Raw genomic sequence first — 17769 nt, 5'->3', positions numbered from 1 at the left:
CCTGCCTTATATTTAGAATAAGAAAGGTGGCAAGTCTATGAAAAATTATTTTCTCTTTTGGGTCCCTAGTCTCACACCTCCACACACATTCCCTCTTCAATCTGTCTTATTATCTATTTCTATCTAAGATCTTGACATGACCATGGTGGTATTCTCTAAGTAAAAGTGGTATTTAGAGTTTAGCTCACTGCAGGGGAAGTGGGTGGATGGGTGAATGAAGGACAAACTGACAGAGGGAGGGAACAAAGAAAACATTACAAGCTTTTTTAATAGAACATTCTTCATGACACCTCCCAGGATGTAAATAGAGCTTGGTGTGAAGAAGTTCATTTTGATGATTAAAGACTTACATGACTGAGTAAGACTATTTCTTGACTCATCCCCACTCCCTAATAGATCTGCTGAAAATCTGTGGGACAATGAAGGAAGATGCATATGAAACCCCTTTTCACTGGGGGCAATGTGACTCCTGCCAGGTCATTTAGAACACCTGCTCCTGAAAGCAATCACCTCCTGTCAGTCATTTCTGATGCAAAATGCAGCTATAACTGCATGCAAAGGAACCTGTCAAAGTCTCTGGAGGCTGATGTTTAAAGAGTGTTTCAGTTCAGTCCACTTCAGCGAGGGTCAGGGGCATCTGTCAGCCTGGGTCAGGGTTCTAGCCTTTGATAACAGCAATTGGTCTCAGTTTAATGGCCTTCTTGCTGATTCCAGCATCGTGGCAGGTGTTCACCACGTCGGTCACGTTCTTGTAGGACTCAGGAGCCTGCAGGGGAGGAGTTAACATTGTAAAAGTCTACTTACAATGGAATCTTTAGAAGCATTAAGCTTCACTTGTAATGAGGTTTTGTTTTTCCTTTCAAGTACTCAAAGAGTAAAAGAGATTTAAGCTCAGTGTTGGTAAGGGGGGTAGTAAAACATTCTCATCTTGTTTTATATTTTTCTGTGTAGTTCTCAAAATTTCCTCAAAGAACATATATACATTTGTATTAACTAGGAAAAGCAGTAAATGTAATTGGACAAAAACACATTCATCAGTATTCCACTAGAAGGAAATAGACCAAACCATCCTGTTAGTGTGACTGTTTTTAGATAGAGTTATTTGCAATTTTGAATTTCTCTACATATTTCTGTAGTTGCTAAAATTCCTGGAATGAACCTGTATTACTTTCACAATAAGGGAGTTATTATTAAATTCACATATATAACACAGACTATGTGTGTGTATATAAATATGTACACATACATATAGACACACATACAATTTAGTTTCTGGCACCCTTCTTCCTTCCCACCACTCTCACCACAGAACAAATCTCACCACATAACCACCCTTCCCCATCATGTTAACATAGGAAGTTTAGGCTTCCAGAAGTGACTCTCACGGGACTGCATAGCCCCTTTCCAGCCCATCTCTCATTCCCTTCCAATTTCTGAAACTTTCCCACGGTAGCCTCTGGAATTCCCTTCCACTGAGTCAAGTGAAAATCCCCTCCAACTTCCCTTTTTGAACATTCCCCTTGTAACTCTACTATCCTGTAACTCTACTATCTAAAAACAGTCACACTAACAGGATGGTATGGTGTATTTCCTTCTAGTGGGATATTGGTGAATATGTTTTGTCCAATTACATTTACTGCTTTTCCTAGTTAATACAAATGGATATATGTTCTTGTTGAAACATGGATTTTCTCTGAGTATATTACTGCTGCTCCCAACTTTCTGAAGTGGCAGCTGCTGCCTCTCCTAAACTGGGTCATGCCAGTAGGCCCAGACATGACACAGATACCTTTGTCCTCTAGACCACTCTCCCCCCCTTACTCCTAGTTATGAATCTCTCAGTCATCACTTAATACCACCTATTACCTCTTCCTGAGCAATTATCTGCTACAGTTTGAATCAATCCCCATCATTACTTGATGACTTCTACCTTCTGGGCACTGTCACTCTCTCTGCCAGAAGTGTGAATGATTTCAATACCCAGGAAGTGAACGTCTTCAGTCCTCAGCTTCTTGGTGCTTGATTTCTACTCCTCCATTGCTAACTGCAGTCTTTCACTCCTGTAACTTGTCGCTGCCAGTAATTATAACTCTTCCATTATCTCAGTTTTTAACCACCCCTGGCCAATAAACAGAGTGTGGATTTCTAGCTCCCCACCCTCATGTTCCATCGCCAATAATCCTTTAAGCACGTAAGACTTACATTCCTTTCCAACACCCTCAATAACCTTGCTTTTCTTTTACTGTATACTTGCAACCATGAGTGAAAGTAAAAAAAAAATTCTGGGGCCTCCCCTGGTGGCGCAGTGGTTGAGCCCTGGGCTGCAAGGCTGCCCGCAGCCTCTGCAGCGCCGGTTCGTTCCCCGGCCACCTGTGAGGGTCCCACAAAACAAAACAAAAAAACAAACAGAATTCTGTAAATAAAACATAAAACACAATTTTTGTTAATAAACCAAAAATTGCTGTTTCAGTGCACTGGCCTACATTAAACAGTTTTATGCTGAATATTTATCAGTTTCACTTACCTCTTCCATAACCAGTTTGGGTGAGGCAACACGAATTGCAATGCCCATATCTGCCAATTTGTCTAACACATCCTGGAAATCTAAATTACGTCGAGACTTGGCTCGGGACAGTGCACGGCCCTAGAATAGAAAGGAATAAACTTCACTTTATGAATTCTGAGCTCAAATTATGTCCAATCCCAGCTAGCAGTCAAACCCTTAGGACAAAAACAAACAAAACCTTAGGGATGATATGTTTCTTGATTTCTAAAAACTAAAAGAAGTTACAAACAAGCATTTTCTATTTTATCAACCTTACTATACACCTGTTGCTATAAGCCTCATTCTACCCTTCTGGGAAAAACAAAGTATTCTTTAAAGATTTAATTTTATGTTTCTAATTACTGTTACTATCCATTGAATATATTAATTTTTAATTGTAAACAGTATGTATGTCAACACAAAAACCTTGTGCTCCTGTGATTTAAAACAGTCTGTCAACCTTAGCACTATGACATGTTGGACCAATTCTGTGCATGAAGATGTTTAACAGCATCCCTGGCCACCACTTAGTAGATGTCAGTAACGACCACCTGCTGTGAAAATAAACACATGCCAGTGTGGGGAGGGAGTTGTCACCTTGGTTATTGGAACACTGAAATGTCCATTTCTTTATGTACTGCCTATGGTTGTTTTTGCGCTATAATGGCACAAGTTGAAGAGATGCTATAGAAACCATACGGACCAAAACAGATAAAGTATTTATTGTCTGGAGTCTACAGAAAATTTTACCAACCCTCGGCCTAGGAGAGGCAATATGATGAAGTGGGTGTGCAGTCTATGCACACCTGCTGATGAGGCATATCCCCCAAATCTTGAGCTGACCCGCTCAGTCAGAAGCAAATTATGCAAATAACCAGTTACAATTAATTGCTGAGATAAACTGTGACGTAAATTTGCATCAGTTAAAGCTGTAGCAGTTATGCTAGTATGACTAGTTTTGTCTGGATTTTCTGGACATGCAGAGGTGAAGAACAGTCCCTCACTCTTTAACAATGGAGGGTCACACTGAGATACCAGTGACCTCACTTAGTTCACTAACCAGTTTATGTTATGGGGATAAATTCAGGTAGAAGACAGATCCAAACCTCACCTTTGTTGACGCTCAATTAGGTACATTTTGACAGGTACATTTGATTGGTATACACCTGTCAAAATGTAAAACAAGCAGAAAAGAGCATTTCTAAGTTTGTTTGTTTTCCTTACCGCTCCATGACAGGTTGTTCCAAAAGTCTCAGTCATGCCCTGTTCAGTGCCGGTAAGAACGTAACTACAGGTTCCCATGGTGCCACCAATCAGCACTGGCTGGCCTGTGAGCTGAGGACGCATACAAATCTTACATGTTAACAAATCAGGAAAGCATGAGTCTTTTATGCTCGAGACTGAAATTTCCCCTTCCACTGGATGGAGAATTGTGGGAATAACTAGAACACTAAACACACTGCTCTCACAACTACATTAAGAAATTATTTGGTTTCTTTGGTAATTGGGAGGAGAGGGAAGAGGAACGGGAAACGGGAAAGCTGGCTCAAACAGGTAATGGAAGAGCAAAGCAAAACTGCAAGGTGCAGGGAAGTCCACTAGAAGACTATCCTGAGCAAAGCAGCTGCTCTGGCCAGGCTTCCGTGCTCTTCTGTGAAATGGGGGCAGGCTAAGGAGGGTCTTTGTAACTATCACAGCCAGATGCTAAAAGGATAAAAGGCACAAAACAGACTGAGTTTAATCCTAATTCTTTTTTCAATCACTCCAAGGCCATAAAAAAGACCATCTTTACTCATTTTAACGGAGTAAAATACTCTTCAGACAGCACTTTTTAGACAGCACACTGTACGCACGAACAGTGGGGGGATGAGTCACTGCTTCAGAGAAGAGTGGAAATAATTGTTCTCAAGATAACAGATCATCTTCTTTAACAACTGCTGCTTTTCTGTTTAACTTCATCCATATTTAGAACTCTTAACCAGGCCCCTGCTGCCTAACATCACGAATGATTTAATACGTACTTGGTAATCAACGGCAATGAGGGGGTGGTGAGGAGGGAAAGCGCGGGTGGACCCCTTGCGGTGTACCAGCAGCGTCCGTTCCTTTCCATCCACCACATGCTGTTCCACTTTGGCAATATTGTGAGAAACATCATAGATCACATGTAGGTCCAAGTCGTCAGGGGTTGTGTTGAAGACCTTGGCGAAAGCCTAAGAGGAAAGCCTAAGTTACAGGCAGTCAGACCAGCTCTCCAGAACCTATCCCGTGGAATTCAGTTAGTCTGTTCCTTACGGGACTGAGGAGGTAAGAGTTCAAAAATTAATCTTCACGAAAAGGACAAAAACATTTTAGACCACAGAGCAAAGTCTATTCCATCAATTCCAAATGATCGGGTACCCTTGCTCCCTACCCTTCAGAACTGCTTTTTCCTCAGCCTCCTGAATCTAAGCAGATGGTATGTCTATCTCTTCTGCTATGAAAGGGACATTTTAGGAATAATTCTGCCTTCTCTTCTTCCTGTGTTCCCCATGCCTGATACCCTGCTGATTTAGTTTAAGGAGATACCAAAGGTGTGGACACTTATCACAATTTTTGTATTTATTACAAAAATTTCTCAAATTTCTATAGATTTTGATTTGAATAGACTCTATTTTAAAGTGTCAACATCACTGTAAATATAACTCAGAACAGAAAAGCAACTCTGAGTGCACCTGACGGGTTAAGAAGGTCATGGAAGAGCGGTTGACCCAGGCGTAGTTCCCAGCAGCTGCCATTCCCTTGAGATAGTCCTGACCCTCGGGGGACGCGATTCGTGCACAAGCCAGCTGGCGGTCATTGACAATAATCTTGTCTCTCTTCATGGCCTTTTCCATAGCAACCAGTGCATCTGGAATAAGAGGGCAACAAGTCCAACTAGTCAGAGTCCAGCGTTACTGACTAAAGATAGCCTACACTCAAACCCACTCCATAACAAACAAGTAAAATACAACTTTCCCTTAAAAAGTGTTTCAGTCCATCTATTTGCTTGGTCAAGATATACTTATTGAGACTCTTCTGCCATCAGAGGCCCTATTCTCATTATTTTCTGATGAAGAATTGAAGGCCCAGTGAAGTAATTTAATTTATTCAAAATCATACTTGTTGGTTAGGAGAACCAGGGTAAAACTCATGCAGTGTAGTTCCAAAACTTCCTCTCTTCAATCTCTATATGGCTTCCCATCAATATAATGTTTTAGCATATTTTATGTAACATGTTCATAGCAAGTCAAAAATCAGGAGCATGACCTCCCCAGTGGCGCAGCAGGTTGAGCGCCATGCTGTGAAGCTGTCAGCAGCCTCTGCAGCGTGGGTTCGATTCCCAGCCGGCCAGGGAGAAACCACATGGTGCAACAGACCCCTCCTGCCTCACCCACTGCTCCCATCAGCAGTGTCTTTGGTCTGTCTGCCTGTTCTGCTCCCAGCTCTGTCTCTGGTGAATTCTCTCACCCTCCTGTGCCTCTCACTGTACCCCAGTTCTTGTATAAATAAATCTTAAAAAAAAAAAAAAATTCCACTCTTTAGAAAAACAAAACAAAACAAAACATCAGGAGCAGAAAATACCTGTGGCTACTTGGTGGCCCAATCCTCTGCTTCCGCTGTGGATCATCACACACACCTGTCCTTTATGATCGATGCCCATTTTCTTAGCAGCGTACTCATTGAAAATCTCATCCACAACCTGGATTTCTGCATAGTGGTTGCCTGCTCCCAGGGTCCCCAACTACAGGAAAAAAACATAAGAATAGATGACAAAACTGAGTACAATTTCTGCACTGGCAAAATGCAGCTCTCCTGAAGGTCCCTCTCTTTTTCTTTCTCCTTTTCCCAATAAACCTGTTCTTTTAGAATGTTAAAAAAAATTGATAAAACAGCCTCTACTTTGGTTTAAAAAGCAGAGAGGCAAAATCAACAGAATAACCACACGTGTTTTATGTAACAAAATAATTTTTCTAAGCCTTAGAAATTTAAAACAATACTCCACACAACAAAAATAAAGCAGCTCCTGATGTTTATTGTATCATCTGCTTGAGGTACACCCATTTGGAAAGCCTCAATACACCAAAAATTCAGACTATTAAATGGCTTGTAGGGCATTAAGTATCATGAAGAGTAGAGTTAACTCTTAGGATGAACCCTGGGGAATGCTGACTCTTATACAGGGTTCAAGATCAAATGATTGTTAAAACATCTGTGAATTCACTGACACCCAACATTACCATCACTGAAAGAATATATTCCATAACTGTAGTGAACAGACGATCTAGGAAACCAGATAGCTGCAGTGCTGGAAGAGTCTTCAGATTTCACCTATTTTTAACAATCCCAATTTCCAATTGAAAAAATGAGACTCAGGTAGGCAAGAGACTTCCCCAAGGTCAGAATGAGTTAGTGACAAAGCTATCACAATTAGCTGTAAATTTCAAACATCTCATTTATCTTTTTCTCATAAGCATCATGACCTGCAAGGTCTTTCTTTCATCTTAGATGCCAAAAAACAAGGTCTTTCTTTCATCTTAGATGCCAAAAAACATTCAGCCAAGTATGAAATTGTTAAGTATGCACACATGTAATTTTAAACCTTATAACCCTATCTGATTTTTCTCCCATCCACTTTAAATTCATGATAGGTTGTTCCATTTTATGAATATCTGAAAATTCGTAAGTTTTTAAATAAAAGATTTATTTATTTATTTATGTATACAAGAGCTGGGGTATAGGCCAGAGGTGTGGGTGGTGAGAGGATTCACCAGAGACAGAGTAGGGAACAGAACAGGCAGACTGAAATACACAGCTGAGGGGAGCAATGGGAGAGACAGGAGAGGTGTGCTGCGCCATGTGGGTTAGCCCCCTGGCTGGCTGGGGATCAAACCTGTGCTGCGAGGCTGAGGACAGCTTCACAGTGCTGTGCTTAACCCCTTGTGCCACCAGGGAGGCCCCGAGAGTTTTTTAAAAGAATAAGGACATATATAAAATTAATTCATTTTCAGTATACTGTGAAAAAAAAGGGGATATGTTACAGAAAGATAAACTTTTTTTACCCCAACAAAAACTAAACATGCAAAGAATGAACAGGTTGCCTCTCCAGAAGGAACATTACCTGAGGAAGGCCTCTTTTCTTAGCCCTTGCAGAGACCTTATTGGGGTCAGCTTGCAGCATCCTTCCATATTCTTCACAATGTTCCTTGTCTTCAGCCCATGCATAGCCTTCTCTTAAGGACCAGTCTACACCCATCTCCAAGGCCTCCTCTAAGTCCCTGAGTGAGTGATTAAGTAAGTGCTAGTCATTTTACAGCCACGGAAGATCACAAAGGTGGACATCTCAAAAGGGAGGAGGGAAAGTATCACAATTTTAACTATCTCCTGTGTCTCAGGCACTGTGTTAGACACACAGTTCATGCTCACAGCAACTCTAACTTTTTGAAGAAAGCAGTTTCATAATTAAGCACAACATAAATTGTTAACACCATATTTCAGATGATTACATTTTATCATAATATTTATACAGCCCATTGGAATTTCCAAATCTTACCTCCATTTGATTTGCCTAATACTAAATTCTATGAGGTGGTGATTAAGCAGCTAAATTTATAAACACAACCAGATATCGCTATCCACAACCAACTTTCCCACAGCTACCCACCTTCATTAATAATTTGTTAAAACATTTACGAACAGTAAATAAAGCTGCACAAATGTCCTCAGGCAATACATGTTAAATTTTAAAGTCTATTCCCACTTTCACAAAAGTACATTGCGGCTTTACTGCACCTGCACTATGAAGCTGAGAAGCATACTTTAAATCCTTAGGAGGAAAAATGTTTTGATCTTCCTTTAAGATCCAGTCCTCTTCCAAACCACTAACTGGAGAGATCACAGTGTTCAGTGTTCCCTCCCACTACAGTCTGTTTCAAACATGATTCATTAGGGCAAAATTCCTATCTATAATATTTGAAAAGGTATATAGCAATTTATTTCTATGTTCCAGATACTTGTTATTTACCTAGACTTTTCAAAGTGGGGCTGCATGTCAAGGACCATATGAAATCACAGACTAAATATTTCCCAAGATACCGCTGTCACTGATTTTACTCCAATCTTTTTTTTTTTTTTTTTTGGAGGGGAATTGTGTAGCTAAAAACATTTCAATATTAATGCACGTACATATTTGAATAGAATACAAAAATTTGCATGAATTTTAAAGTTATAAAAGAAAATGTTAAGGAAATATAACCTGTTAAGCGCACAATTTTGCAAAGTTTAAGGTGCATGGTTTTACCTAAGTTATGACACAGTCCAGTCAATGCTATCTACGAGGCAGTTATGCTGCTGCCTCATTTACTTCTCCACTTTAAAAATATCTAACACTGTGCTGAAGCATACCGTCAGTGCTATCACTCAAAAAGGTGGTTATAGATATAAGCCAAGTGACAAAACAGCACTGAGGTCCAGTATACAGCCTTTGAAGCCAAAGGACCCTTGGCTTGAATGTTGGCTTCAGTTACAAGCTCAGTTACTATTAACTTCTAAACCTCAGTTTCTTTTCTTGAAAATTAGGGTTAGTATTAGGGACTAATCTAGATGAAATATATGACATATATACCATGACACAGTGCCATACACACACGAAATGCTCAACACATATTCTATCCCCTGGAAGCTTGTGCTCTTACTTGGCATTCATTGGGATGACACCCTTTGATCCCACTCCAACAGGGATGTGGTCAAACATAGCTTGGGCTAGTTGCTCCTTCACAGGCTGGACATCACTTTCATCTAAATTGGTTCTTAGCAAGCGGACACCACAGTTGATGTCAAATCCTACGCCACCTATAACATACAGAAAAGTTAATCAAGTATTAGCAAAACCAGGTAGTTGGGCTTCCCACAATTATCACAGGATTAAAATGATAGCCACTCATTTAAAGATAAGTTTTAAAGTAGTTAACCAAGTTGTTCTCTGGCTACAAGCTGGTGACACATTTTGAAACAATTTAAAGTAACATACAAACTGATAGTACTTTGTGGACCAGGGAGGTAGTGTATGAACAAGTAACTTCTAGTCTAGAGATTAAAATGTGAATTAAAATGTCCCCTCTTTTTTTCTTGACCACTCTTGTATAGGGGTTATGAATTCTATTCATTCTCAAAAAACCAACTTTACCCTTTGTTGATCCTTTTTATTTTGCTCTTAATTATTTCTATCTTTCCACTTTCTTCATCCGTAAGTTGTGCATTTAGGGTGTGTGCACACACTCTCTATGTATACATGTATAGCACTAATAGTAACCCACAAAGACCAAAGTGTTTATTAATGTTAAAATTATCTTATAGGTTCCATTATGGATTTTTTTTGACCAATGGGTTATTTAAAAGCGTGGGCTTAATTTATAAATACATGTTTTTTCTCAGTTGTTCTTGTTATGCTCAGCATAGGATTGGTCCCCCCCACAAAATCTGCTTCTGTTTGCCACTGCCAGAGGCAGAACTCTACAAGATGTAATTTAAACTTTACTTTTTCCCCTCCCAGACCCCAGAAATAAAGTTGTGATTTCTGGTGTGAAATACTTTCAGTGAAAGCATACCCCAGAAGAAAAGACATAAAGAATTGGAGGTGAATAATAATGAATAATGACAACGAGGACAAAAAAAACTTCTCAAGTATTTCCTAGCACTTATACACACATATTTCCTGTATGTTCCTAGCATTGTTTTAAGTATTTTACACAGATTACCTCATTTAGGCCCACAATAATGCTCGGTGATAACATTAGCCTCAATGTGCTCAGGAGGTCATTAGGATGCAAAGAAGGTAACTTGACAGAGAAGTGTTTCAGTTTGTTTTGTTGTCAGTGTGCGTGTGTGTGTGTGGCTTAGTACTTTATTTTTAAAAATATTTATTTATGCATATTCATGCATATAAGAGCTGTGGTGTAGGCCAGAGGTATGGGGGTGGGGGGTGGGGTGGGGTGTGTGTGTATATTCAACAGAGACAGAATGGGGAACAGTACAGGCAGACTGACTGAAATACACTGCTGAGGGGAGCAGCAGGTGAGACAGGAGAGGTCTGCTGTGCCACGTGGGTCACCTCCCTGGCCCAGGGTAGAACTTGTGCTGCAGTGGCTGAGGATAGCTTCATGGTGCTGTGACTTAACCCCTGTGCCACCAGGGAGGCCCCTGTAGTCAGTGTTTGATTAGTGTCTAGTATATAGTAGGAGTCCAAAGTGTCAATTGTTTTATTTGGCATAAATGCTTTCCTTGAATTAAAATGTGAAATATTAAATTTAATATTAAAATATAGTATTTAATACTAATATAATATAACATTAATATACTTAATATTAATATTTAATATTAAATATTTTAATAGCCTCTGAGTGTCCACAGTGAATTCTCCCCCTAAACGAGAGGAAAAGAGATGGCAGTATATAAGACTGAGAGATGCATACACAATAAGTACTCATTCTCTATTTCCGAAAGGCAGTACTAAGAAGCTACACATCTGATGGCAGGTGAGCAGTGACCTTACCTGGGGACACCACTGCTTCAGGGTCATTCATATCAAAGGCTGCCATATTCCCAATAGCAAACCCATAACCTGAATGGACATCAGGAAGTCCAATAGATTTCTGAAAGAGAATTAAATAGTAAAATCAGCTTTTAACCCTGGCACTCAAGTTGTGTGATGGACTTGGTTACTGATCCTCAAGTAAGCTATGGGCTGAAGACTGTCCCTCATCAAGATTTTAGTTTCATGGGCAATTGTCCCTGCTTGGGTCTGTGATTATGCAGGTGTCTCTCTTTTTTCCTTTCTCCTTTTCCTGATAAATATTTCCTTTTAAAATGTCAAAAAAAAATTTAGTTTCATAGGATTTTCTGCTAGTGGAAATTAGGAATTTTCTGTTAGCGCCTAGTGATAAAATTAGATATTGCAAGAAAAAAAAGCCTTATAGAGTATGACCATTAACTAAGGAAACCTAAAACGAAGTCTCGGTCTGACAAGATATAGGACGACTACATACTAATTTTAATGTATTATTACATTTTAAAGATGATCTCTACAGATGCCGACAATTTGTGGCTGAGCCAGATTAAGAAAGAAATATCCAATTTCGACAGGCCTTTGGCATTTATGTAACCACAGACAAATGTAATCCACTTGATAGTATGAGTACTCTATACTTTCTACATCTGGGGTCTAGAAAAGGATCCTGAGTGTGGAAAAATGCAGGTGAAATATGTAAGGATGAATGACGACACCTAGATTCTTAGGATTTCCTTAAATGCACAAACCATGTCTTTTCACCCTCCGCCAGTGCCTGGCAGAGTACCTGGCAAAAGACCTCAAAAAAATGTTGAATGGATTCATCTTAACATCTACCACTGACGGTGGACTGTGGTGGGGCCAGCCAGTACTATCAGCACTGTTCTCCTGTTACCACTACCCTCCACTTCCCGTCACATCCAGACATGTATGCTGTCCTCCCTCCCTCCTCCTCAGTCCTAACCTTTAAACTTCTTGTCACTCCTCCAATCACCCTCACGAATGGAGCGAAGTGAAAGCTATCATGGCAACAGCTCACTAACAATGATGTACCATGACAAAGAAATTGGGAAATAAAAAAACTACTTCAAAGGTTCTTGAAAGCTTACAGATTCCAGTCAGAGACAACCAGAGACTAAAATGTTATCTTAGTGCAACAGTTTCTTTAAGTCCCATGGCTGTTTCTAGATGTCGAAAGGTTGTCTAAATGCACCACTATCACTCAGGCATGGCTATTCATCCACACAACAAACTTTAGATTCTAGGAAATGAATGATTAAAGCTCTGGACATGGACTCACATGAACAATCCCAGGAAGAGCTGCCACATTGCCAATCTGTTTCATGGCTGGCAGGAAGCCACCAACACCTGAAGACAAAAATTCCATATTAGAAAAGAGGGCACATTCAATGTTCATGGTTAAGTATGTTCACATTTCTGGATTGCATTAAAGAAAGGGATAGTAGTTAGGATGGCTAAAACAAAACAGCACACAAGGATGTTTGAGAAAGACGCGGGAAGGGAGTTTCTTCAAGAGGGCAGCACATGCACTAAACGGTGTGGGCAATCAGACCAGTGACTAATGTGCTGCCAGTGTTCTGGGCACCCCATGAGAAGGAAGCCTGCAAATATCACACTGGGAGCTATAAAACATAACCATTAAACGCTATGTCGCCAATATAAAGTATGCATTCTTTCAGTTCATGTTACTTATCAAATACATCAACTGTGGATTTACTCTAAGTGACAGAGAAGAGCAATATAAAAGAGCCGGGAAATCACTGGAATGAGAACCAAAGGCAATGGAGTTTAATCCCAGTTCTGTCACTTGGTTGCTGTGTTATTTTAGACAAATCAGCAAACCCTGGAAGGGAGGGGGTGGTATTTAGTTTGTTGATATAAACAACAGCAGGGTTAAAACCAGTTACCTATTCCACCATTATTGTTGGGGAGCAGTATGTTTAGCTCTAGATCTTAGTGTAGTCCGGATAGGTGGATTAAGTAATTTTATAGATGAGTTAACTGAAGTTTAGTGAATCTCATCAGTGTCCTGGTTAAAAATACTGATTTTTTTGGGATCAGACACTCCTGAATCTGAATTGTGACTTTGTCAATAAGATGTTATGTAAATTTGGACAAATTAAAATTACTTAACTTCACTGAATCTCGACTTACTAATCTATAAAATGGAGATATCTTCCTTTTAGAGCTACTCTAAGAATTACATGAGATAATCTATGCAAAGCACCTGGTAAAGTGCCCGGCAATGTAAGCGCACAATAAATGGTAGTTCTTGTTATCATCAGCCAAGGTTAGCTGCAACACCAACCAGGACAACCTAGCTCCAAATGGCTTCTACACAGCTAGGAGGCTAGCAATGTGATCACAAATAACAGTTTTTTGGTCTCATTTCAAGTCCTGGTCATTCTTTAACAATATTTTTGTATTTTAAAACCAATTATTTGAATTATCATTTTCTTTGGGGGGAGAGGGAAAACACCACTTGAGCTACTTGTAGAACTCTGATGTACTTACCACCACCTCGACAGGCATTCCTTAGTTCCTCAAACATTAATTTTTCCAGAGCATCATTCACATAGAAAACTCCTTCAACCTGGTACCAAGGAAAAGGAAAAACTGTCTGAGCACATGTATATGATGCACAGAAACTGGATAGAATATAAATGCTGCATGCAACATTTATTTTGCTTTAGGTTTTTTTTAAATAAAAAGCTTTCATATTACTTTAAACAAGCAGGAAACTTCCTATCAAAAACTGTAAGATGTTCCCATCTTTACATCTTAAAAATGTATTCTGCAATGTCTGCAAATTATCTTGTTTATTCTATCCTCAAAGCCACATTTAATTCTTAAGCATTCAACAGCTTTATTTTTTGTGTGTGAAGTGTTCCAACTATGATCTCACTAAGGTCAAAGGTCTCAGAACTCTTGTGCTTCTAAAGTATTAACTGGTTTAAAAATACAGACCAATCAAAGACTCATTCTAAACATAAACATGTATTCATCTGACCTTTGTACTTTTTCTGTGCTTAAGACAACAGCACATTACATTTTATTGTGCCCTATGATGACTTACAAATGTATGTATAGGTAAACAATGAGTAAAAAAATTAACATCACTCTATGCAGCTATATGTTCAGTTCTGTAATTCACATAATTTTAAGAGGATAACAAAATTTGATGATAAAGGTACACAGAAGGCAGTGGAAGATATAATTATGTAACACCAAAGGTCAGAACATTTTTATCACAGATCAAATATTATGGAGCTGCCCAGTAATGGAGAAGCAAAGATTTAACACTTAATTGACGGGACAAGTAAATTTCCTTTTTCCCAGCCAGATGACTTCTGAATCTTACCACTGCATGAATAATATGCAGTGTTACCCTGTGATGGAAAATGTCTCCAGTAACGGATCATTTAACTGACCAAACATTTACAAGGAACTCATTATATGTCAGGTACTATATTGGGGACCAGGGAGACACAAAAACAATTTGAATTTCTGCTTGAGAAGCACCCAGTTTAGGAAGCAGTCAAGGCAAGAAAATGAAGAGTGAGCTGAACCAGCGCCATCACAGAAGCACACAGAGCTAAGGCAGAACCTGGTGAAAGCGGCAGTAATAGTCCAGGCAGCTGGGGGAAGCCTAGCAGTTTGTTCATTTTTGCACTGGCTCCTGACAATAGACATCTCTGGGCACCAGCACATTTAGGAGTTGAGCAGAAAGGTAGCATAAAGACGAGTGGGCAATGCTTTCAGGAAACAAGGATAAATTTTTAGCGCAGCCCAGGGAGTTTAAGGAGGAATGGAGGCTAAGTGAGATACTATTATTAAAAGTGTGAAATTCGGGCCTCCCTGGTGGCGCAGGAGATTGAGCAAAGCGCTGTGGGGCTGTCTGCAGCCTCTGTAGTGCTGGTTCGATCCCGGCCTGCCGCAGAGATGCCCACATGGCGCAGCAGACTGCTGTCTCACCCGCTGCTCCCCTCAGCAGTGTATTTCAGTCTGTCTGTCTGTTCTGTTCCCCACTTTGTCTCTGGTGAATCCTCTCACCCTCCCTTGCATCTGGTCTATACCCCGGTTCTTGTATAAATAAATCAATCTTAAAAAAAAAAAAAGTATGAAATTCTACTCTCATGAGACTGGGAACACAGTTCAAACCTGGCATCGAAGGCAATAACAACTTTGGGAGCAAGATAACCAGATTTCAACTCTGTGCCCAAGGGAGCGCTGGTAGTAACAGGCATCGCATCCCCTCATCATGACCATGGCAATGTGTTTTTTAAAGTTTCTACTTCATTTAGGGAACCAGATCACAGACACTGAAACTTGTCAAATGGAAAAGATCAAAAAGGACTCTTAGGACTATGGGTTTTTTCTTTTCAGGGCCTAACTGCATTGGTGGTAGGGGACACTCAGTAAATTTTGATACTGAATAAATGGTGCAGTGGGTAGGGTAATTTTATCAAGTCACAGGATTCCAAGCCTTCAGTACATCTGCATGGCAGTTAGAGGATTTAAAGGCCATTTATTACCACGTGCACCAAGACCTCATAAACACCCTCTTTTTTCACTTAACAGGAGAGAATGAGCAGAGATGGCATAGAGCCAGAGAGCGCCAGGGAGCCCAGGCTTTCAGACTCTCGGCACTGGTTCCCTGGTCGCCTTCAAGAATACATCATCATGTCAGAGGAGAGAGAAGTGAACTGGACATGGAGTCCTGGCTGGGCTGTATGCTGCCCTCCCGGGCAGAGGGAGCTGTACCGCCAAGGTCCTCCAGGTCCTTGTGCGGAGCAAACAGGAAAAACAACCCCTGCCAGGGTCTCCCTGGTGGCGCAGGTGGTTGAGCACAGCGCTGTGAAGCTGTCCGCAGCCTCAGCAGTGCGGGTTCGATTCCCGGCTGGCCAGGGAGATACCCACACGGTGCAGCAGACCTCTCCTGTCTCGCCCGCTGCTCCCCTCAGCAGTGTCTTGGGTCTGTCTGCCTGTTCTGCTCCCCACTGTCTCTGGTGAGTCCTCTCACCCTCCCTCGCCTCTGGCCTGTACCCCAGTTCTTGTATAAATAAATACAATCTTAAGAAAAAAAAGGGGCTCCCTGGTGGCCAAGGGATTAAAAAGCAACCTATGAAGCTATCAGCAGCCACTGCAGCAAGAGTTTGATCCCCAACCGGGGAGATACCCACATGGCTTGGCAGACCTCTCCTCAGCAGTGCATTTCAGTAGATTCAGTAGATTCAGCTCCCCACTCTCTCTCTGGTGAATCCTCTCACCCTCCCGCATCTCTGGCCTGTACCCCGGTTATTGTATAAATAATAAAATCTTAAACCCCCCCCCCCAAAACCCCTGCCACATTTTTTCCACGCTGTTGTGAGGGGCACGATCGTTTCACGTTAAACCAACACGGTGCAGCGAACACAGGTCTGTGACCGTCACACACATGACCCGTGTGGCTCGGAGACTGAGGCCGGCCGCACCCGCTCGCCCCGGGGCTGCCGGTGCCACCTCGCGGGGGGACAGGGCCGGCGTGGAGGACGCTCGGCCACAGCCACTTTCGCCGACTCCGCCTTCTGGCCCCAAGCGGAGGCGCGGCCGGCACCCGCCCCGCAGCCGCGGACACCCAGAGTAGGGTGTGGAAGGGGCGCCCCGCGGGGTGCGAGTAGGGGATGACGGGGGGTGATGGGGCGGGGGGCGCCGCGCGCCGCAGCCGGGGAGGCCCCGCCACCCGGTCCTGCTCCCTCGCCTCACCTGCATGTTGGGGACGAAGCCCTTCTTGATTCTCCAGCAGTTTTTATTGAGCTTTTCCAAGAACTGCAGCTCGTCATTGTAGTTGCGACTCATGGCTGCGCCCACCGTGAGGAAAACCCTAGGCCCGGCTTCGCCGACCGGCCGCCACGCACGCCCGCGGCTCCCACCGGCGCCTTCCGGGGTCAGCGCGCAGGCGCAGTGGCGCCACGGCCGGGCGCGACGGCAAGCGCCGAGGCTCAAACTCAGCCCGGGAAGCGCGTTTCTCTCGCTGAGGTAGACTGCCCTCTAGTGTGCGCCTTTTCGGAATTCGCAGGTCGTTCTCGTCCAGGCTACAGGGACGTTACACCTGGTCATTTTCAGTCAAAACCCACGGAAACCGGGTCAACTTCGAATGCTTTAATAAATATAAATGCTCAGAGATCACATCCACAGTGGGAAGGGGAAGAGGAAACGATGAAATTAATACAACTGAAAATTTGTAATGGTTGAGAAAGAATTCTTGGATACACATCAAAGAACTTTTCTGTCAGAGCAGAGCAGTCCAAAGAATGAAACATAACGGTTTATTATTTATTTCAACCAACACTTTTGGGAGCACTGACTATGGCCAGTGTTCTGATGAGGAGGAAATCTCAGTCCCTGTGGGTAGCCAGGACTACTCTGGGATCGTGCATTTATATGTGGTGTCTCTTGTTCATAATAAATGAGATTTAAGTGATTCTACCTTCTAATCCTGCTTTATGCAAAGAGCAGAGACTTTGGAATCACAAAGTCTAGGATTCAGTGTCTATCTTTCTGTCTACCAGTGTTGTGAGATCAATCTCTCTAAACCTTTGTCTCCTTCTCCTCTGTAAAATGGGATCATAAATCTTTCCAG

At 41.7% G+C, this 17769-nt stretch overlaps 1 protein-coding gene across 1 annotated transcript; it reads right to left on the bottom strand.

Annotated features, from left to right (window-relative positions):
• Nucleotides 1-658: 658 nt before the first annotated feature.
• Nucleotides 659-16985, bottom strand: RTCB (RNA 2',3'-cyclic phosphate and 5'-OH ligase; the record flags this gene model as incomplete). The annotated part of the gene is made up of 10 exons (XM_084254911.1): nucleotides 659-766; nucleotides 2525-2644; nucleotides 4567-4755; nucleotides 5257-5432; nucleotides 6146-6305; nucleotides 9291-9412; nucleotides 11112-11211; nucleotides 12427-12494; nucleotides 13662-13740; nucleotides 16893-16985. 10 exons carry the CDS (start codon nucleotides 16983-16985, stop codon nucleotides 659-661), a joined length of 1215 nt encoding a protein of 404 aa, XP_084111037.1.
• Nucleotides 16986-17769: the final 784 nt, after the last annotated feature.

The sequence above is a fragment of the Talpa europaea genome, assembly GCF_964194135.1.
Source record: "Talpa europaea genome assembly, chromosome: 15".
Taxonomy (NCBI): domain Eukaryota; kingdom Metazoa; phylum Chordata; class Mammalia; order Eulipotyphla; family Talpidae; genus Talpa; species Talpa europaea.
Note: the sequence above shows the minus strand (reverse complement) of the source record. Positions and strands in the feature narration are given on the sequence as shown.